The sequence below is a fragment of the Neopsephotus bourkii genome, unplaced genomic scaffold (assembly GCF_033783945.1).
Source record: "Neopsephotus bourkii isolate Nb327-2 ecotype Australia unplaced genomic scaffold, CSIRO-AGI_Nbou_v1 NB_1663, whole genome shotgun sequence".
Taxonomy (NCBI): domain Eukaryota; kingdom Metazoa; phylum Chordata; class Aves; order Psittaciformes; family Psittacidae; genus Neopsephotus; species Neopsephotus bourkii.
Genome location: NW_026902137.1, coordinates 2,715,587 through 2,733,010, shown reverse-complemented (window position 1 = coordinate 2,733,010; position 17,424 = coordinate 2,715,587). Strand labels below are relative to the sequence as shown.

The window sequence follows — 17,424 nt, the reverse complement described above, 5'->3', positions numbered from 1 at the left end:
TGGTAGTTTATAGTAAAAGCCTTATGCTCTTGCCACTGAAGTTATTGGTGATTTCATTTCAGTTTTAACACAAAGGAGCTCCACAGTGTACTTATTGTTATTTTCAGCATACAATGCACATGGTAAAATCAGACGTCTCACATGTGCATAGATGGGAAAAAGGATAGATGCTTTGCGAATGTGAATGGAACTTGGCCTAGACTCATCTGTCACCTACCACAAGAGACAAGAAACAACAGTAACCCAAGATTCTGAAATACGTGGGGCCAGATTTTCAAAAGTCAGTACCCAAGATCTTTGAAATCCTGTTTCTTTGGGCTTTTTCCTGGCTAAGGAAGGGCTGATCTCCACTGAAAAAATCTGTTCCTGTCTGTTTACTTTTTGAAGTGTGCTGGTTACATCCTTAATCTGGGTTACGCTGACCAGCTTTAATAATAAAAAAAGTTTGAATACATTCATATAATGAGCTTAGAGAGAGATAAAGCAGAAAGAAGATAAAGCAGAATTAAAGATATTTCCTGAATGCCAGCTAAACATGCTGGTTTAGATTTGTATCTCGTTTAAAGAGCTCCCAGCATGGAGCACATTTACTGACCTCAGTCCAGGCTCAGCCTTTGTACAGGTTCAGCTGAGATTAGAAACACTTCTATTTTATTTACCCCTTCCAATATATAAAAAGCTAAGTATCTTGTAAAGAGCTACAGCCATCACTTACGTCAGCTGTCATCTTAAAAGGCTGGACAGATGCAACAACTCTAGTCTCAGTTTTGAGTGAATTTAGAAATTAATAGTTTCCTTTTATCGCAAGTAGGGTAGAAATGCCCTTCAGTTGAATCACTGCAACCTCCTCCAGGTTGTAAAAGTTTGTACAGTTGTGTTCTTAGTTTCCTAACATCTTTGATGTTCCCCATACATACTGCTAACAGAAGCAATGCTACACCAAAGCTGTTGTAAGGACTAATAATTCACATTTGAACAACTCTGTCAAATAAGAAGTACATTTCAAGTGCCTGAGTGCAGTTCCTGTGTTATTCTAAAAGAAATCTTGGGAAGATTAGAAGAAGTGACTTCTTATCTCCCTTAGGAAGAATTTTTGCAGATAAAAGTAATACTTAAAAAGCAAACTTAAAGCCAATGCTTTCCTACAATGTTGTGGATCTTCTAAGTCCTTTAACTACCACTGGTTTACCACAAACATGAAAAGCACATGAACTATCACAGCCCAGGTAGTCACACGTGTTCATCCTGCATTCATCAGAAAGCTGGTGTTCCCATGGGAAAGGACAGCATCTCGTAACTCACACCGTACAGTCCTTGGTTCCTTTCTAACAGCAGCAACTGGTTTAGTGCCATGAACAGCCAAGAGTTCCATGGGTAACTCAGAGAGCAGCAAAATGAGTTACAGCACTGCACGATACTTCGTGACTGAGAGCATCCCTCCACCGAGATTTATGAAACCAGCCCTCCGAGCACAGGCAGAATGATATTGATGGGAAAAACCTCTCTGGTTTGCCTCTGTAATCACACCCAAATTTTATAATGCCCTTGCTAGCATTTCCTACCAAATTTGGGGTTATGTTTTTCTAAAAGAACTATTTTTTTATTATTACTTCTTGGAGCTGGGTATAAGCACTGAACCTGGATGCATCTCTCATCAAATTAGGTCACTAAAGCATGTTTACTGTACTTGCAAAAGCATTTTTTATCAGGAATGTGTCCTTGTAGGTTTGCTTTAGGAATTCTCAGTGCATATTACAGTCATACCTTAAAAAGTGCCTACACCACAGAAAGATCTCTGAGTAAAATATATAGATAAGAATATCTGTTTTAAAAAGGGTGAATTAAACCTGAATGAAGAATATTAGTAATTTCTTGCATCGTAGAATACACTCTACTTTTTAAAGCCTGTTCTCTTTTTAAACATTCCAGACTTCAATAGCTGCTCATCCCTGACAAAGCACTCATTTTAGCTATCTTATTCTCTTTTACAGTTGTGGGCCTCGCCACCAAATTGTAATACAGCACATTATAGCATTTTAGATTCATTTGATTTACATTTCTACTATAGACAGTTGTAGCTACGCACTCCTGTGTTATTTTAAATAGATACTTACAATTGCACTTCAGTGTAATCTAATGGGCCTAAAAATAAGGCAGAAAAATCCTTCATTACTAAAAATACCATTTTGGAAACTCATCTGCAGTTCTAGTGTTTTTTCAAGGCATATTAAAAATCACGTGTGTGCTTTAACACTGGAAATATCTCATGCAAGTGGTGTATATGTCTACATAGTCACAGTCGTATCTAGAAAATCCCACAATGGTTACATTTTTCTCTAGGTCTTCAGCTTTTTTCAGGTCACAGACTCACACCTTAATTTAGTAACAGATAGTACTAGAAATAGAGATGCCATTAAGTCGTTTCCTAAGGCAAAGGATATATTTCACGCAGCATTACAGCACTCTGGTCTATTTTTAGACCCTGGGTGGAGGAGTTATCACGGCCTGAATGTTAATAGGCACAACACATAAAAGCAGCCTGCCTTAGGTTAGAGTGGAACGATGCTACGAAAGCAAACCCTGTGAGGATAAAGAGGTTCTAATGTCAGTGGCATATCCCAAATAGCAACGAGAAAAAGCATGCAAGTGCGAGATAACTACTGTGACAGTGTGACCATCTAAAGGTGTCACCTCAGAATGAGGTTATACAGGAAAGAACACACTTTCCCTGGAGCTGCTGCAATAAATCGTTTCAGCATATAACAGCAATGAGTGGCTCCAGCAATATGGAGAAGGAAAAAATTGTGATTAGCTATGAAATATTTTGATTTTCCTTCTAAAGTATATATAGCTGGAGAGTTGGTGTGGCTGCTGTTGTTTTATTAAATCTCACTGGAGCTGACTTTAGGAAAAGCTGATATTGGCATGAGGATGTTGTCACTACAGAGGTTACTAGATATTCTGACAGAGAGCCAAAGAGATGTACTGAACTAACAAAACACACAACTAAAAATTGCCTACTAATATTTCTGTGCTTTTGGTTTTTATTGCCTGGAACTTTAGAAAATACCAACTTCCTCATGTGGAAAGTCATCTCTTTTTTATATTCTTCACAGAACGAAATGATCAAACAGAACAGGAAGAAAGGAGAGAAATCAAACAGAGACTGACAAGAAAGGTAAGATCTTGCAATACCTTCCATTGTTTTTAGAAACTTAGCAAAACTGATATAGCATCAACCAGTCACAGAGGTCATTATTACACAAAGCCTCCTTTAACAGACATCCTCCTCAGCAGTGTCTGAGCATTGGGTAATATGAATTATAAAAGTATTTACCTTATCTTAGCTACACAAGACTTAGTAGAACATTTACATATAAAGTTTAAGTCAGAAAAGGAATATTTGCTTGCACACTGGGTATTTTGCAGCTATACTACTGGGAAAGGACTACTTCACTTTTTGCAGCAATCAGCAGAGCTGACTCCCTGCTGAGCACCAGGTGTGCTCCCACAATAGATTTCTCTCTGCATTTAAGGTATTCCCAGAATCAGAACTAGATCTGCTGTTCTGTTCACAGGAATCCCTACTGGAATGATAAGCCAAATATGCTGATAACTTGGAAAAGCCAAATCAGAATTCTTACAATGGGTCCAGTCCTGAAAACCTCACACAATCTGCTGCTGACTGTAGTAGAAAACCCCTACAGTGTGTGATGTTATACACAGACCATAATAAATTCATCATGATTTCTTTACATATTGTAAATACACTTTATCAAAATCCAGGGTAAAATATTTTTCTCCTTCATCCATTATAAAACCACTGTGCTGTAGCCCACAACTCCATTTAAACCATTATTACTCTTTTAACAGTCCTCCCAAGGACTGAGTATTTCCCTGGAATTTCCAAGGGCTGAGACTTAGCACACTAAGCTAAGCCGGGAAGCAGAAAACATTGCACGTTTTGTTGAGATGCTTGTTATTAACACTATTTGTTTTACAAAACTACTTAATACAGCTTAACCAGAGACCTACAGTTGATGAACTAAGAGACAGAAAGATCCTGATTCGATTCAGTGATTATGTGGAAGTGGCAAAAGCACAGGACTATGACAGGCGAGCAGATAAACCATGGACAAGACTATCAGCAGCAGATAAGGTACTGACATAATTAAAATGACATTTTCCTTTGCTATATCCAAGACCTATTAGTTCTGCCTTAAAAAACTCCTGTTCTGCTCTGCAAGTCTGGTATTTTACCACACTTATACTTCACAAAATTGTTAACTTTCTTCTATTTGCAATTCCTAGGCAGCAATTAGGAAAGAGCTAAATGAATACAAAAGTAATGAAATGGAAGTACATGCATCAAGCAAACATTTGACAAGGTCAGTTTTCCAGCTCTTTATTTCCATTGCCTGCTAAACCCAGTCTGCTTGAGTCCCAAAGCTCTTATATGCTGGATGTGGGAGAAGACTGTGCAAAGGAAACTTTGTTTTAAAATAAAAATGGAAATATTTCTTTTCCTGCTCTGAACCTGGCTTCTCTATTTTAGTTTTGCTTTCATTAGCACATACTGAGAAGCCCCAGAGCTTCTCCAGAACATCACTCAGCTTGCATTCTTTGCACTGAAGATTCAAAAGCTATGACAAAAAATTAAATGTACAAAATAAAAGAAAAAAAAAAGGATTTTTTAAACAGAGAAACAATATGCTATAGAAAGGTTTTTGAATTAAATGTAGTGGAGTCTGCAACCTCATTATCACAAATATTGCAACTTCCCTGCTAAGAGATACCAAATTCTACACACTGTAACAAGACATACATAATAGCTGGAAGTAATAATTAGTTCCAGTGGGATATGTTCTAATGAATTCAATATCCCTTGCATGCCGGTCCAGTTGCTACTGCAAGGATGGCAGCCCCCACCCAGCACACTTAATAGTAGTGAAGAGTGCAGGAGAGAGGACTGGTTTTGAGTCAAAGCGGTCAGGACAGCATGAACCTAGTCACTGCAGTGCTTCCTTCCTGTGCCAGCACTGCTGACAGGTACCATGCTTTAACATGCATGAAAACATTCATTTTCCTTTTCTAAGTGGGGAAAAAATGTGAGAGGCTGATTCCACAGGCATCATTACTTGCAAAAAGACCTTGTTAGAGAAAAATTCAAACAGCAATCAGTTGGTTCCTACAAGTTCCATTACATCCCTTGAGCAAGTCCAATTGCTCTTAAAACACAATTTCTGGAGCTGCTGGGAGCGCAGTGTACTCTTGCCATGGCTGTAAGCATCCTCAGGTGTGCTTGCTGCTAAAATAAGTTGCTCAACACTATACTAGGGAACTTGATGTGCAGTCTGGTGTCCTGGAAGGCTCCCTTCAGCCATGCCTGGGCCCATGGTGCCATACTTAGTTCTGAATGCAACAAATTCCAGCTCCAGTAAGCTTTGGATGCTCAGTGAAAATATGGTAATTGATCTACATGCTGTAGATTTATAATTCTAGACTGTTCATGCAGCTGTCAGGGCTCTTTTAACCTTACAGAGTCATCACTGCATTGACAGGATTAAACATGGGTGGAGTGCGGGGAATGGGAGGGCTGCAGTTTAAGTCTGAAAGTGAGATACACATTCTCTCACTGAAGGTACCTCTGGAATTTAAGTAAAGATATATTCTGAAATTTGTTCAGGATATTAGGAGTAAACAAGCTCAAACTTTACAATCAGTGCTAAGGCATTACAAATCATTGGGACTTCAGTTACATACCTCAACCAAAGAACAAGCCTACAGCACAAGAGTGTAGTTATTCCAGACACAGTTTTAATATCATCGTACATTAAACCAACCGTATGTGCTTACCTGTTAGAAAATAACAAAGTAACTGAACAATAAAGAATATTTCTACCAATGACAAACTGTAGCTGAATTTCTAAAAGGAAAGAAAACAAAATCAACTTCATATCTATATTTGCATTTGCACTCCCAAGTAACTGCGAACTGGTCAGACTGGGCCCTAAGGACTGTAACTGCACTACAGTCAGGGCACACATGTGGAACTGTGCTGGTGAATGTTAAGAATTAAAGTTGCTGTTCTTCAGTACTGTTACTGTACCTTTAAATATCTTTTAAATCTTTTTTAAATTATACAATAATAGAAAATTCAAAGTGGTTTGAAACATCTCTCTTATTTCTCTTAGATTTCACAGGCCATAGAAATTTTCTTCTGAGAAGAATCTGTCTTTACTTTTTGATACTGCTGCTGAACTCACATCAGGGAATATATAAGTCTTTCCCTAAAGTTCAGTTCAGGCTACCTTGATGTTTATGTGGAAGAAGGACTCTGCAGCTGAAGTCTGCAGCACTTATGGACAGAAAGAAGCACCAGAGCTGTACTCTGCTCTGAAGTCAGAAGAGAGATGGCCTGTGGAGTGGGATGATCTGCTGAAAAAGACTGAAGTAAAGCTACCTGAAAGAACTACTACTCTCCTTCAACACTTGTTTTAAACTGTTTTGCAGTCTATCTTGGAAGAGGAGATGTTGTGCATGTACAGGCTTTACCATTCCAAGGCCTCTGACATAAATGGACATGACACACTGTCATTCAGTATTATGTTGACATTTTGAACTTACCACAATTAGTTTGTAAAACACTTAAGTTCATGATCTAAAAACTAATTTAATGTATTATAATTTCATTCTTTTTTTATATAATGTCTAACAGAATCACAGCTGCAAGCATTTTTGATTCCTGTTACTTTTGTTCTTTAATTAAATGACTACTTATTGCAGGAAATTAACACGGTTCCTAAAGCTCATTTTTCCCCAGGGACAGCTTTGAAGGGAGGAGATCACTGTTATTACACACCAGATCATATTGCTTTTTTATCACGACAGAATCTTTAAAAAACTATTATATTAAACTGAGGTTTTCTATCTTCTGGTATATCGGTGTTTTGGACCAGATCCTGACCAGCAGAATATGACTGTCATTCTACACAAGTTGAGGTGCTGGTCCTCTAAAGACTGACAGTTAAGGTCACTGTTATTCAAAGTCAGTAAACTGGACAGGCATAGACAGATACATAACGATGTGCTCTGATGTTTGGCAAACAAATCTTACGCTTTCTTGACAGTAAGAAAAAAGCCACTAGATACCAATAAGAAAGCTAACAGAACTGTTTGAGGGAGAAAGTAAAGCCAGACATTCCATTAATGCTCAACAACTTGGAGCATCTGAGAATTCTACTCAATATTACCAAAAGGAAAAGCTTACGGAAAAAAAAAAAAAGTGCTAGCTGGAAAGCATGCCTGCTGAGACAGCAATAAAATGGCACATCCACGCACAGGACAAAGATTTCTCTGCAAGAGTCTTCAATTACATGCTTTTAGGAAGTTGCTTAGTATTAAGGACTTGAAGAAGGTGCTCTTGATCTTGTAGCTTCATTGAGATGATCTCCATAAAGCATGAAAATAACAGAAAACATGCAATGTAAAATTGTTTGTATAAACTACTCCTAAATCACTGTGAGGTGAATGAATCAGTGCAAACAGTGGGTGCACTAACTTTCTGTTCTCCTCTGCTGCTCAGTGTTGGTATGGAGCAAGGTAAATACAGAGCTCATCTTTGGCTAAACTAAAATTTAAGAATAGAAGGTAAGTACATAAAGTCCAACACTTAAAATATAAGTCAGAAACAGAAGAACCCTGAGAGGTGTGGTTCCCAGGCCCAGTGAAGCTCACTGGCTTTGCTGTAGCTACCTGCAGTTTTGTACAACTCTTTATGTTTGACTTATGTGACTATCAGCTGAAGACCTGAATTACCCAAAGATTTTTTTTTCTTATTTATTGTAATTGTATAACTTGCTGGCTTTTCACAGGTTCACGTAACACTGTGACTAATAACATACTGTTATTTATATTGATCAACAATTTTATTATTAATACAATTCATTCTATACAACAACATAGTGATAGTCCAGGTGTAGTATACAAAAAGGGTAAACAGAAAGGATAGAAAAGTTTCTTCAGAAGAATGACCACTTAGTTTGAGAACAGGAGATGACCTGCTGTTAACTACAGCTTTGGCTAACAATCTATGAAAGTAACACTCCCATTTAGCAGTGATGTGTGTTTTCACTGGTAATAAAAACACTGCATAAAACACATTAAAGGGATGTTGAAAAATATGATAGAAAAAAAGATTTTTAGGGTAACTTAGAGCAGCTTTAGAAATGTCTAACAGTGGCTATGGTATTAATAACGTGTCTTAACCATCTTGTAATTATGCAGCAAGAAGCTTTACTTCTTCCCCAGGTTCTCAGCTGTCCTTCCACCACCAGCATCCCAGGCTTCAGTCTGGTAAGAGCCAGCACGTTGTGACTACTGTGAAGTCACAGGGGTTACTCTCAGCTTGCTGCTGGGCAGCTCTGTTGAGTTGGTTGGAGACCACATGCAAAAAAAAAGAAAAAACCATTTCCCAATGCTGAATGTTGCCTTTGTGAATGCTCCCTTGCGACACTGCTTAAAGTTGCTTGCACCTGCTCAAAGCTTTTAGAAGGTAACAGGGCTGGGTCAAGAGTGACAGGAGGACAGTAAACTTTTATAGGTGTATTTTATCATAGGTCCTCACTAAAATTAGCAGTTGTTTTACTTTTTCCAATATGTACTTGCTATGAGAAAAGAACTCAGGCCTTGCAGTGTACTTTTTAAAACCTTGTACAGTTAGGAGAAAAAAAGATACTATCCCATATAGTGATAAATTCAGGCAGACCAGGAACAAAAGTTTACCATCTCACGAGGTCCATCTAGTGGAGATAACAGTGATCACAGGGTAAAAATATAATCAACCCCCACGCAAAAGCCAGAAGCTCAAAAAAGTCAGAAAAGTATCAAGTAAATTTAGGTAGATGGGATGAGTGGAAAAAATTATTTACTGACAACCTCCATATAATAATTTCCAGAGACAACACAGCCTTGTATTTTTTATATAGGGAATATATTTCATTTACAGCTATTTCTGTAATAAACCATCTCCTCATCACTGAAGACTAAAAACACTGCATTCTCCTGTCACTGCACATTGACTTGCAGCAGTAGGGTGTAATTGACTGATGTCCAAATATGCATTATAGATTTAAAGCAAAACTAATGACAATTTGCAAAACAAAAGACAGACAATATACATTTTTCTTGAAATATTTAATTCAACTATTTGCAACACAGCTCAACCACAAGTGTTCAGATTTTGTTTTCTCTTAGAAACCCCTACTGAAGTCTAACAGAACAGGCCAATATTACTGAGATCAATACAGGCAGTTTGATTCCTAAATAAATTGACTGTATTCTGCATCAGACAAAAGTGGTATTTGGTATACACAGACGCAGAACAGAGATTCAAAGTGAAATTCAAAGCAATTTCTTTGAAAGTCAGTTAAATAACCTATCAAAATTGTTAAATTCTTAAAAATATCATCTGCTAAAAATCTAAGAATTTACATACTGCATTTTATCAGATTCTGTAAAATAATTTCAAATCTCACATATAAAAGAAGTCTTACCCACAAGGATTTGAATATTATTAAGCAAAATACACTCTCATTACAGCAGCTCCCTTGAGAGTAAAAAACAAAAGTTGTCAAATTTTACATTGTAAAAGAGCATTTATATTCACCTTGAATTTCAGGAAGGTATCTAGTAATTTTACTGCAGAATTCTATCTTCTGATTGAAACAATGTCTGCAATCCTCTGCGAACATTACACAGCTCCTCTTCTTGCTGTGTAAAAAGCATTACATTTATCACAATGTATTTAATTCTGGTGTATAACATGTGCTGCTTTTAACATATCAAATACGATATTTTTCTTTTCCATGTCAATGTTCAATATATCAAGACTCAGAATTAAAACAGTCTGTCTGAATCTACCTGCTGCTTTCATCCCCCAGATAAGGTTTCAAGTATAACATGCCAATGACACTTCGATTCTCTTTTTTTTTTTTTTATTAGATATAGGACTAGAAATTGCAATTTTTAATAATTCACTATTCAAACAGCTATACTTAATAAAAATGAAGACAACATAACTTCATTTACCATTTCTTTCAGAAGCTTCTCTTGCAATCCTTTTAATTCTTCTTTCATCAGATGCATCTATAAAAAGATACATTCAGTATCTTCTGTGTTCACAACTGGTAACCCATTTCAAGAAGACAATTACTTCCCTAAATGTTTTCTAACAGAGATGCACATGCATCCACCTTCTGAATGAAAGAGTCGTGTTTTGTATGTGTTCTTTCTTGAATGATTAATACTGGTAAACAGAGCCACAGAACACATACATCTTGCACCAGTTTTGTAGATATTTGCCTAGACCTTTCTAATGCACAAAATCTAGGCCTAAAACATTGAATATTGTTATGTTAAAGGACATTTTATGACAATGAAAAGGGATAAAGACTTTCTTTGGGAAAAACAGTCAATGCTGTATCTGTTGGCAAAATTTAAGAATTGTTAACAAGAAAAAAACCAAAAGTTCATCATACCTCTGAAATAAAAACACGTTCTTCACAGTCACCAGTATGGCAGACGTTCTTTTCAAATGAACTTTTAAGAATCTGAATTCTAGAGAAATAAAAGGCAGTTCAAACAACTTAACAACTACGCATGAACTTTCCACATCTACCATGACTACATGCCATTATTTGCAGTCTATTTATACTTAAAAAGCATGGACAAATGTTACCATCATTACTACTGGAATAGTCCCTCAAATATGCGGAAAAATTTACATGGAGAACCATTACAGTTTTTCCTGTAACATAACATTTTAATCCAATTTTCTCATCTCATCTGCTATGTCTATTTTATGGAAGAGAGAAACTGCACAGAGTTGGCCTAACTTAAACTTCAAACAAACATAATAGAAATCTGATCCTAGGTCTAGTGAAGCCTACTAACCTCTGCTGCTCATTTTTCACATATGTACTGAAAGTATGTGCGTGTTTTTTCCAAAAGGTCTGGAAAGAAAAATATTAATAGATGATTATCAGTAGGAACTCATATTTTCTGACCTAAAATTACTACATACTATGAACAAATGACAGACTTAGCACAGAACGGGTAGGAGTTAACACAGTCATCACAAACCGTTGGTGGGGGAGGAGAAACTTAGCTGGCAGGATGAGGTACTTCAGGAATTCTATTTTCATGGAACCAATTTAAAAAATCCGTTCTGCCTACCAATTTCAAAACAATGAAAAAGAACATCCATAGCATTTTAATCAGACCTTCCATATAATTTTAAGTCATGCCTTCAGAGTAAAACAAAAAGCAAATATAGTTTTGTGTTGAAATGAATATTTGTATATTGATTTTTACATTACAACAAGTAGCAGGAACAATGTCAACTGGCTGGTTGTAGAGCACACAGCAAATCAGGTTCAAACGCCTACATGCTGTTCCTGAAAAAAAGGCTCCTGAAGTGGGGTAAAGAGCCCATTGAAACTGGTTGGGGTAGTTTGTTCTAGGAAGAAAACCATACAGTGGTGATCTAGAAATTCTAAAAGCAATGCATTAGCCAATGCTAACACCTCAAACCCATTATTTGAAACGGGACCCAACTTTAAGCAAAATGATAAAGGCTTTTTAAATCAAAACTAATGATCTCAAGTTAAAGCTGATATGAACAACCTATGGACTCCATAAGAATTCCCTTTTCTCCATGATCAAGCAATTAAAATACAAACCGAGAATTCTTTTTCCATGTTTTTCAGGCACTGAGAATCATTTTCAAAATTCTCAAGTTGCTCAAGGAGAGCAGAACGGAATTCCTCCAGCTGCCTGCTCCTACCAAAACAAAACCGGCTGCTTTCAGGATGCATTCACTGCAGTTCAAGCATGTTTTAAAACAAATCTTTGGTTACAGACCTGCATTCACAAAGCTGGTAACTCATGGCTGACAAATGCTCATGGGCAGCTCGTAGCGATTGTTTAGTAAAATTATCCATTTTCCTGGAGCGGCTCTATGGGGATGTTTTAACACTAAATTCAGATTATTTTCACTTTAGGAAAAAAAAAAACCCACCAAAAACCCCAACCCTGAAACATGTTTAGTACTGTAATTGCTCAGTATCCCAGATCATACTGAGCAAAATCCCTTTTTTTATCATCTCCCTGCCTTTGAAGGAAAAGCTTTCCATTATGAAATGTAGGCAAAGACAGCCTTAAGTTTTTAACAAAACTATCTAATTTTAATGTACTTAAATAGAAGTACATTATGTACGTATATAAAATTAAATAATGTATTTAAGTAGAAGTACATTGTTTGAAAAATATATTTCTTCAAACTAGAATAAGTACAAATGGAATGAATAATGTGTGCATGTCGCTGTCCGTGATGAACAAATACATTATCCAGGCTCATGTTTTCCTTTCTGCAAAGGAATTTCATTCATGGATTTAATAATTAAAAAAAAAATAAAAAAATAAAAAATAAAAGTGATCACTCCTTTAAATACGTACACTTGTTTTGAAACTACACACATGATAAAAACCGAAGCAGACCCAGAGAGAAAATTGTTGGAGAGTCACATACATAAAGGAACTGAAAAACGCATAAAAAGAAAGTTGGAATTTTATGATTTCCTGAAGTTCTATGCACATAGCTATTTTCACGTCCTTTTAAGCAAATGCTGCAGTGTACTACAAGCTATCAGTTATATGTGCATGTACTCAGACAACTAATATTGTATATGAAATATCTTGCCTCAATTTTCTTAGTAAATTCTTTTTGGAGCTTCTGACAGATACTGATGGTTGAACAACCAGGCTCCCAGATTTCCCCATCCAAACCAGACAGATCATTTGCAGATACAGGAGATATGCTTTCAGACACTGAAGTAAAAACAAGATAATGTTACAATTCAGAAAGAAGTATCCTATCTAAAGTTACAAAAGGGCCTATAACAGCTTTTGTTATATACAGATGTCTGAAATGGCTCAGATATTAAATGGCTGAGACCAGTTTCTGTTTTTATGTAAATTTTTTTAATGGATATAGGCCCTAAATATTTAGAATTTCTTTTTATTTCTTTTTTAAACACATAAAAAATTTTTGAATGGATACTATCTATTCTTGTTAGAACTTTGTTATTTTAAACTTCTGCACAAGCACAGCTTTCACTCTGTAACTAGCCTCTGTAAGTAGCAGCACTCTCTGTTTTAAGTATTTCTCTAGGCTGTAACTTTGTTCTTCTCTTTCCTTTTTTTTCCTTCTTTTTGCTTGTTTCTGCTTCATCAGAATTGCTTTCTGGATCACTGTGGTACCTTCGTTTGAGAAACGGCTGTATAGTTGGTCCTTTAATAAACATGAAAACAAAGCTGCTTATTAGGATTATTTAGAATGATTACATGGGAGGATAAAGAAGAACCAAACTTTAGGAGTATCTGGCTTTAAAGCTCGAGAATTATATAAAAATTAATTAGCATTACCTTCATGGAGTAATCCTTCATTCAGTGATAGGAGAACTTGATGCCAATGAACAGCAGGATTTCAAGGAACACAGAACTCTTTGACCCATTCAGGACTTGTTCATTAAAGAGGTTCATGCTAAGCTCTCTTTTCCTGATACCATTTAGCCCCACTTTTCTTCCAGTATCAAAAGAAATCTTAATCTGCATCTTAAGAGCACAACTAACTCTTTACAGTAACTGCATTTTGGAGCCCAATTTTTATTTTTTTTTCCTTGAACGGGATAATTAAAACAATGCAGAAAATGAAAAAGAGAGCAGCCATGGAATAATACTGAAAATACATAAAAGAAATGTAAGAAATGGAGTCATATTTTTATGACAAATGAACATTTTTCTTAACCTCCACAGACACATGCAGAAAGTCTTCTGCTTAAAATGAAACGTCTGTACCTGAGTCATGCACAGGGGCATAAGGTTCTTCACTCCAAGACTGTACTTTACTTCCACTGGAAGCAGACGATGGAGTTGGTGCTACACAATCCTGAAAGAAAAGTCACTGATTAACTTTCAAACTCAAGCACCTTCAGAAGTCTTCAGAAACCTACATTTGTGTTGCTTTTCATTATACCAGGCACATGAACACACTACAGTCTGGATAAAGAAAAAAGAATCACTGCATGAATTGCTACTAAGTCGCACTATATAAAAGAATAAACAACTTCACCACATTGATCATTAATGATAGCAGTATCTCAAGTGACCAATAAGGTCTAACTATTTCCTGCAATAGAACTCAAACAGACGCATTTTGTAAAGAAGTCATTAGTGCTTTTTTTTCCCACCAGAAAAAGTACGCAGAAGCAGTGGTCTGAAGACATACAGAAATTTCAGTTTATATGCCAATGCCACCATAGTTACTATATTGAGCAGTACACTAATGCTAAACTATAAGAGCACTTTCCCACCTCAAGAATTTTTCCATACAGATGTCACAATTCTTTAACTTGTGAAAAACTGTTTCTTTTCTATTGAAAATCCAGAGGAAAATATTTACTTCTTGCTGTTTAAGATACTAATTATCACTGAACTTCTTTTGTATCCATGTGACAAACAATTCCCTAACTTACCTCAAATATTTAAACAATAACTAGTAAGATTTTCCAAGAAGGTCACAAGTAAACATTATATATGGTGTTTAACATTAAGAAAGATGCATTTCTCTTAAACCTCCCCATGTGTAAAGCAGATAAAAGAGAGGAAAAATGGCTGCTCATTTCTGGAGCACAAAGGCTTTAGTAACATTCCTCCTCTTTACTTTTGGTGGTAGGTTTAGTCGTATCACGTAGTTTTCCTTTAATAGAACATGTGTCCAAAAAGCAATGTCTGAAACTTGAATCTTCATTATTATCACGTGTTTTGCATGCAGATCCCTTTGCATGTTTTCCATTGACAGTTTTATATGTTGGTAAGCTGTGCTACACATTAACAAAACATAATAATTGAGAGGAGATGTACAAAAAGCATAAAGCAGTTGGCAGCTGAATGGAATAATTTTCAGTTAAAATAACTGTAATTTCAATATTCTTACCAAAGATGCTTCACTTAAAGCTGGTGAGAAACTTTTATTTCCAAATGTTAACTTTTTAGCAGGCATCTCAGGGGACTGATTTAGACACAGACTTTGACAGTTCTTTTTCTGGGGATGAAAATCACTGGGAGAGATTCCTTTCTCAAAGTTCAACATTTCTGCTTTTTCTGGTGTTGACTCCTGAAGACCAAGTGATCTTTCACTGTCAGTATGTTCTTGAGTAACATCTCCTGTTTCAGTACCTAGAAAACAGTTACTTAACTGTCAGCACAAGGAATGAAAGTTGAAAAAGGTAAGTTAAAGCTCCATATTGCTAACTGTTGCAACTCTAGGTATTTGCCCATCTTAGATCTGTGGAATTTACTTCAAGTGTTGGCATACAGCTTCCCACACTTCCACTTTTTGCACTCCTTGCACTATTTTAGCAGTTACCACATCCATTCTAACACTTCTGTATTGCACTTCTATACTATGCTGATGTCAAATAACTGCACCAAACTATAAAAGTGTTAGCGACATGTTAATACACTTCCTTAAATTATGTGCTACACACTGAATTAAGGGATATCTTTTTAAAAGATGAAATAAACGTAAAATTGTACTACTATGATAATCCTCATTTAAGCTCCAACTTTTGATACAGTGTTGCTATGAAGTCAAAATACCCACATCTCACGATCTCAAGAGACATAGGACTCTCAAATGAGGGCATTTCAATTTTCTTTTCTTCTGCAAATTTCTTTGATTCAGTAAATGCTTTGGGTACACAGTTTGCTACTCTCTTTGGCTCCATCGGTGAAATATCCTGGAGTTCCTTTTGCTGATTATCATCCCTGTTTTCTCCATTCATACGTTTCTATTACAATACAAAGTTTATATACACATTATTTGTAAACATATGGAAACATGGAAAAAATATATACACACGCAGAGGTGAAGAGCATATTATCTATATGTAATGTTGAACAAGCAGAAGGCCCAAAAGAAACATCATTAGAAGTGCATAAATTCATATCAGGTGTTCTAATACCAGTAAATATTGAATTCATTTAATTCAGCAACCAAATTTCCATTCTTATGAACTTCTTCACTATTGGAAACAATTACTGATGCTTCAGGATCTAATCAATGAAGTCTGCAGACATACCCATACACAGGAAAATGCTATGATAAAAGAATGCAAAGAGTTTTAGCAGCCAATGTCATTGCTAATTTACTAGAAATCCTGTTTGGGTATTTAGTAAATATACTGACATACCCCCTGTCAAGTCAGTCTTTTTACTGTACACAGAACAGGTTTAGGATTATCCATATCACACTACAGAAAAGAGCAAACTGGCTCCATAGAACTCGTTATGTTTTTGAAATAAAGGACACAGTAGTACTCTGCAGCAGAATAAATTTCATGAATGGAAACTGAAATCCTGTTATGACTGAAAGATTATTTAGGACTGATTTTCTTAGCAGCTAAGCACTCATTATTAAAAAGGGCACTACTAGAAATAAAGTTCATTTCAAGTTGCTCATGCTGGGCACTCAAAATTCAGGAGCACGAAGTACGAACTAGACCACAAAAAAAAAAAAGAAGTCAGAATTGGATTTTTAAGAATAAAGTACAACTCCATACCTGTATTTTTGATTTCTGTGCCCTAGAGATACATGCTAAAGACTCCCTTTCACTCTCCGACTCTGAACTGGAAGGCTCTTTGTAGTTTTTTGCTAATGCTGCTCTTCGAGGCCATTTTTGTCTGGTCATTTGTTTTATTGGTTCATCAGTTCTTGAATTCTGTTTCTTACATCTGCTTGTCTTTGGAAGAATAAAAATAACTTCATCTTACATCAGCATAATTAACAAATATATATGAATAACTTGGTTTCATCACTTGAAATCAATTATTTCAAAACAGCTAAAAATCATAACTTTACTAAGTCTTGGAGAGTCCAACCATCAATCTACTAAGTATTTTAGGCAGATAATTTTCACTGTAGATCAGGCAGAGTGCAGTCAGGAATGTAAGAGTCAAAAAAGAGAAGAGTCAAAATAAATGCCATTTTTGAACTACAGCAAAGCTGCAGTGCAGGTGCCTCTCTGAAATACACATGCATTTAAATGAGACTAACTAGTCTGAAATAGAACTAACTAGTTTGAAATAGAACAAAGTCAAAAGCCTGTACACTGAGCAGGAACCAGCATCCTTGATCATTACCTCTGAACTGATCACTTTAACCACCAGACTAGAATCAGTCTTCCTTATCTGTCCCCCTTCTACTCCATTACTACTGCCACTCTACACAGCAGGCAATGTTCAGAAATAGAGCAAAGCACTGAAAGTACCCCAGGGACCTGACATCAGACTAGAAGAGATTAG

At 36.2% G+C, this 17,424-nt stretch overlaps 2 protein-coding genes across 5 annotated transcripts in view; one reads left to right on the top strand and one right to left on the bottom strand.

Moving 5' to 3' along the window:
• PHACTR3 (phosphatase and actin regulator 3) overlaps positions 1–6,794 on the top strand; it is a 110,763-nt gene extending 103,969 nt beyond the window's left edge. For all 4 annotated transcript variants that reach the window (XM_061375678.1, XM_061375679.1, XM_061375680.1 and 1 more), the window contains exons 10-13: positions 3,117–3,178; positions 4,019–4,159; positions 4,312–4,388; positions 6,195–6,794. In XM_061375678.1, the coding sequence (XP_061231662.1) occupies positions 3,117–3,178; positions 4,019–4,159; positions 4,312–4,388; positions 6,195–6,210 (296 nt within the window). In that variant the 3' untranslated portion in view covers positions 6,211–6,794. The remainder of the gene's footprint in view (positions 1–3,116; positions 3,179–4,018; positions 4,160–4,311; positions 4,389–6,194) is intronic.
• Positions 6,795–9,537: 2,743 nt separating this feature from the next.
• The window catches only part of SYCP2 (synaptonemal complex protein 2), a 29,010-nt gene continuing 21,123 nt past the window's right edge, over positions 9,538–17,424 (bottom strand). Inside the window, exons 32-44 of the mRNA XM_061375328.1 lie at positions 16,683–16,862; positions 15,725–15,911; positions 15,056–15,297; positions 14,774–14,942; positions 13,918–14,010; positions 13,190–13,351; positions 12,761–12,888; positions 11,923–12,017; positions 11,742–11,841; positions 10,954–11,012; positions 10,539–10,617; positions 10,090–10,146; positions 9,538–9,771 (exon numbers count right to left, since the gene is read on the bottom strand). Of these exons, the coding sequence (XP_061231312.1) occupies positions 9,697–9,771; positions 10,090–10,146; positions 10,539–10,617; positions 10,954–11,012; positions 11,742–11,841; positions 11,923–12,017; positions 12,761–12,888; positions 13,190–13,351; positions 13,918–14,010; positions 14,774–14,942; positions 15,056–15,297; positions 15,725–15,911; positions 16,683–16,862 (1,626 nt within the window). The 3' untranslated portion in view covers positions 9,538–9,696. The remainder of the gene's footprint in view (positions 9,772–10,089; positions 10,147–10,538; positions 10,618–10,953; positions 11,013–11,741; positions 11,842–11,922; positions 12,018–12,760; positions 12,889–13,189; positions 13,352–13,917; positions 14,011–14,773; positions 14,943–15,055; positions 15,298–15,724; positions 15,912–16,682; positions 16,863–17,424) is intronic.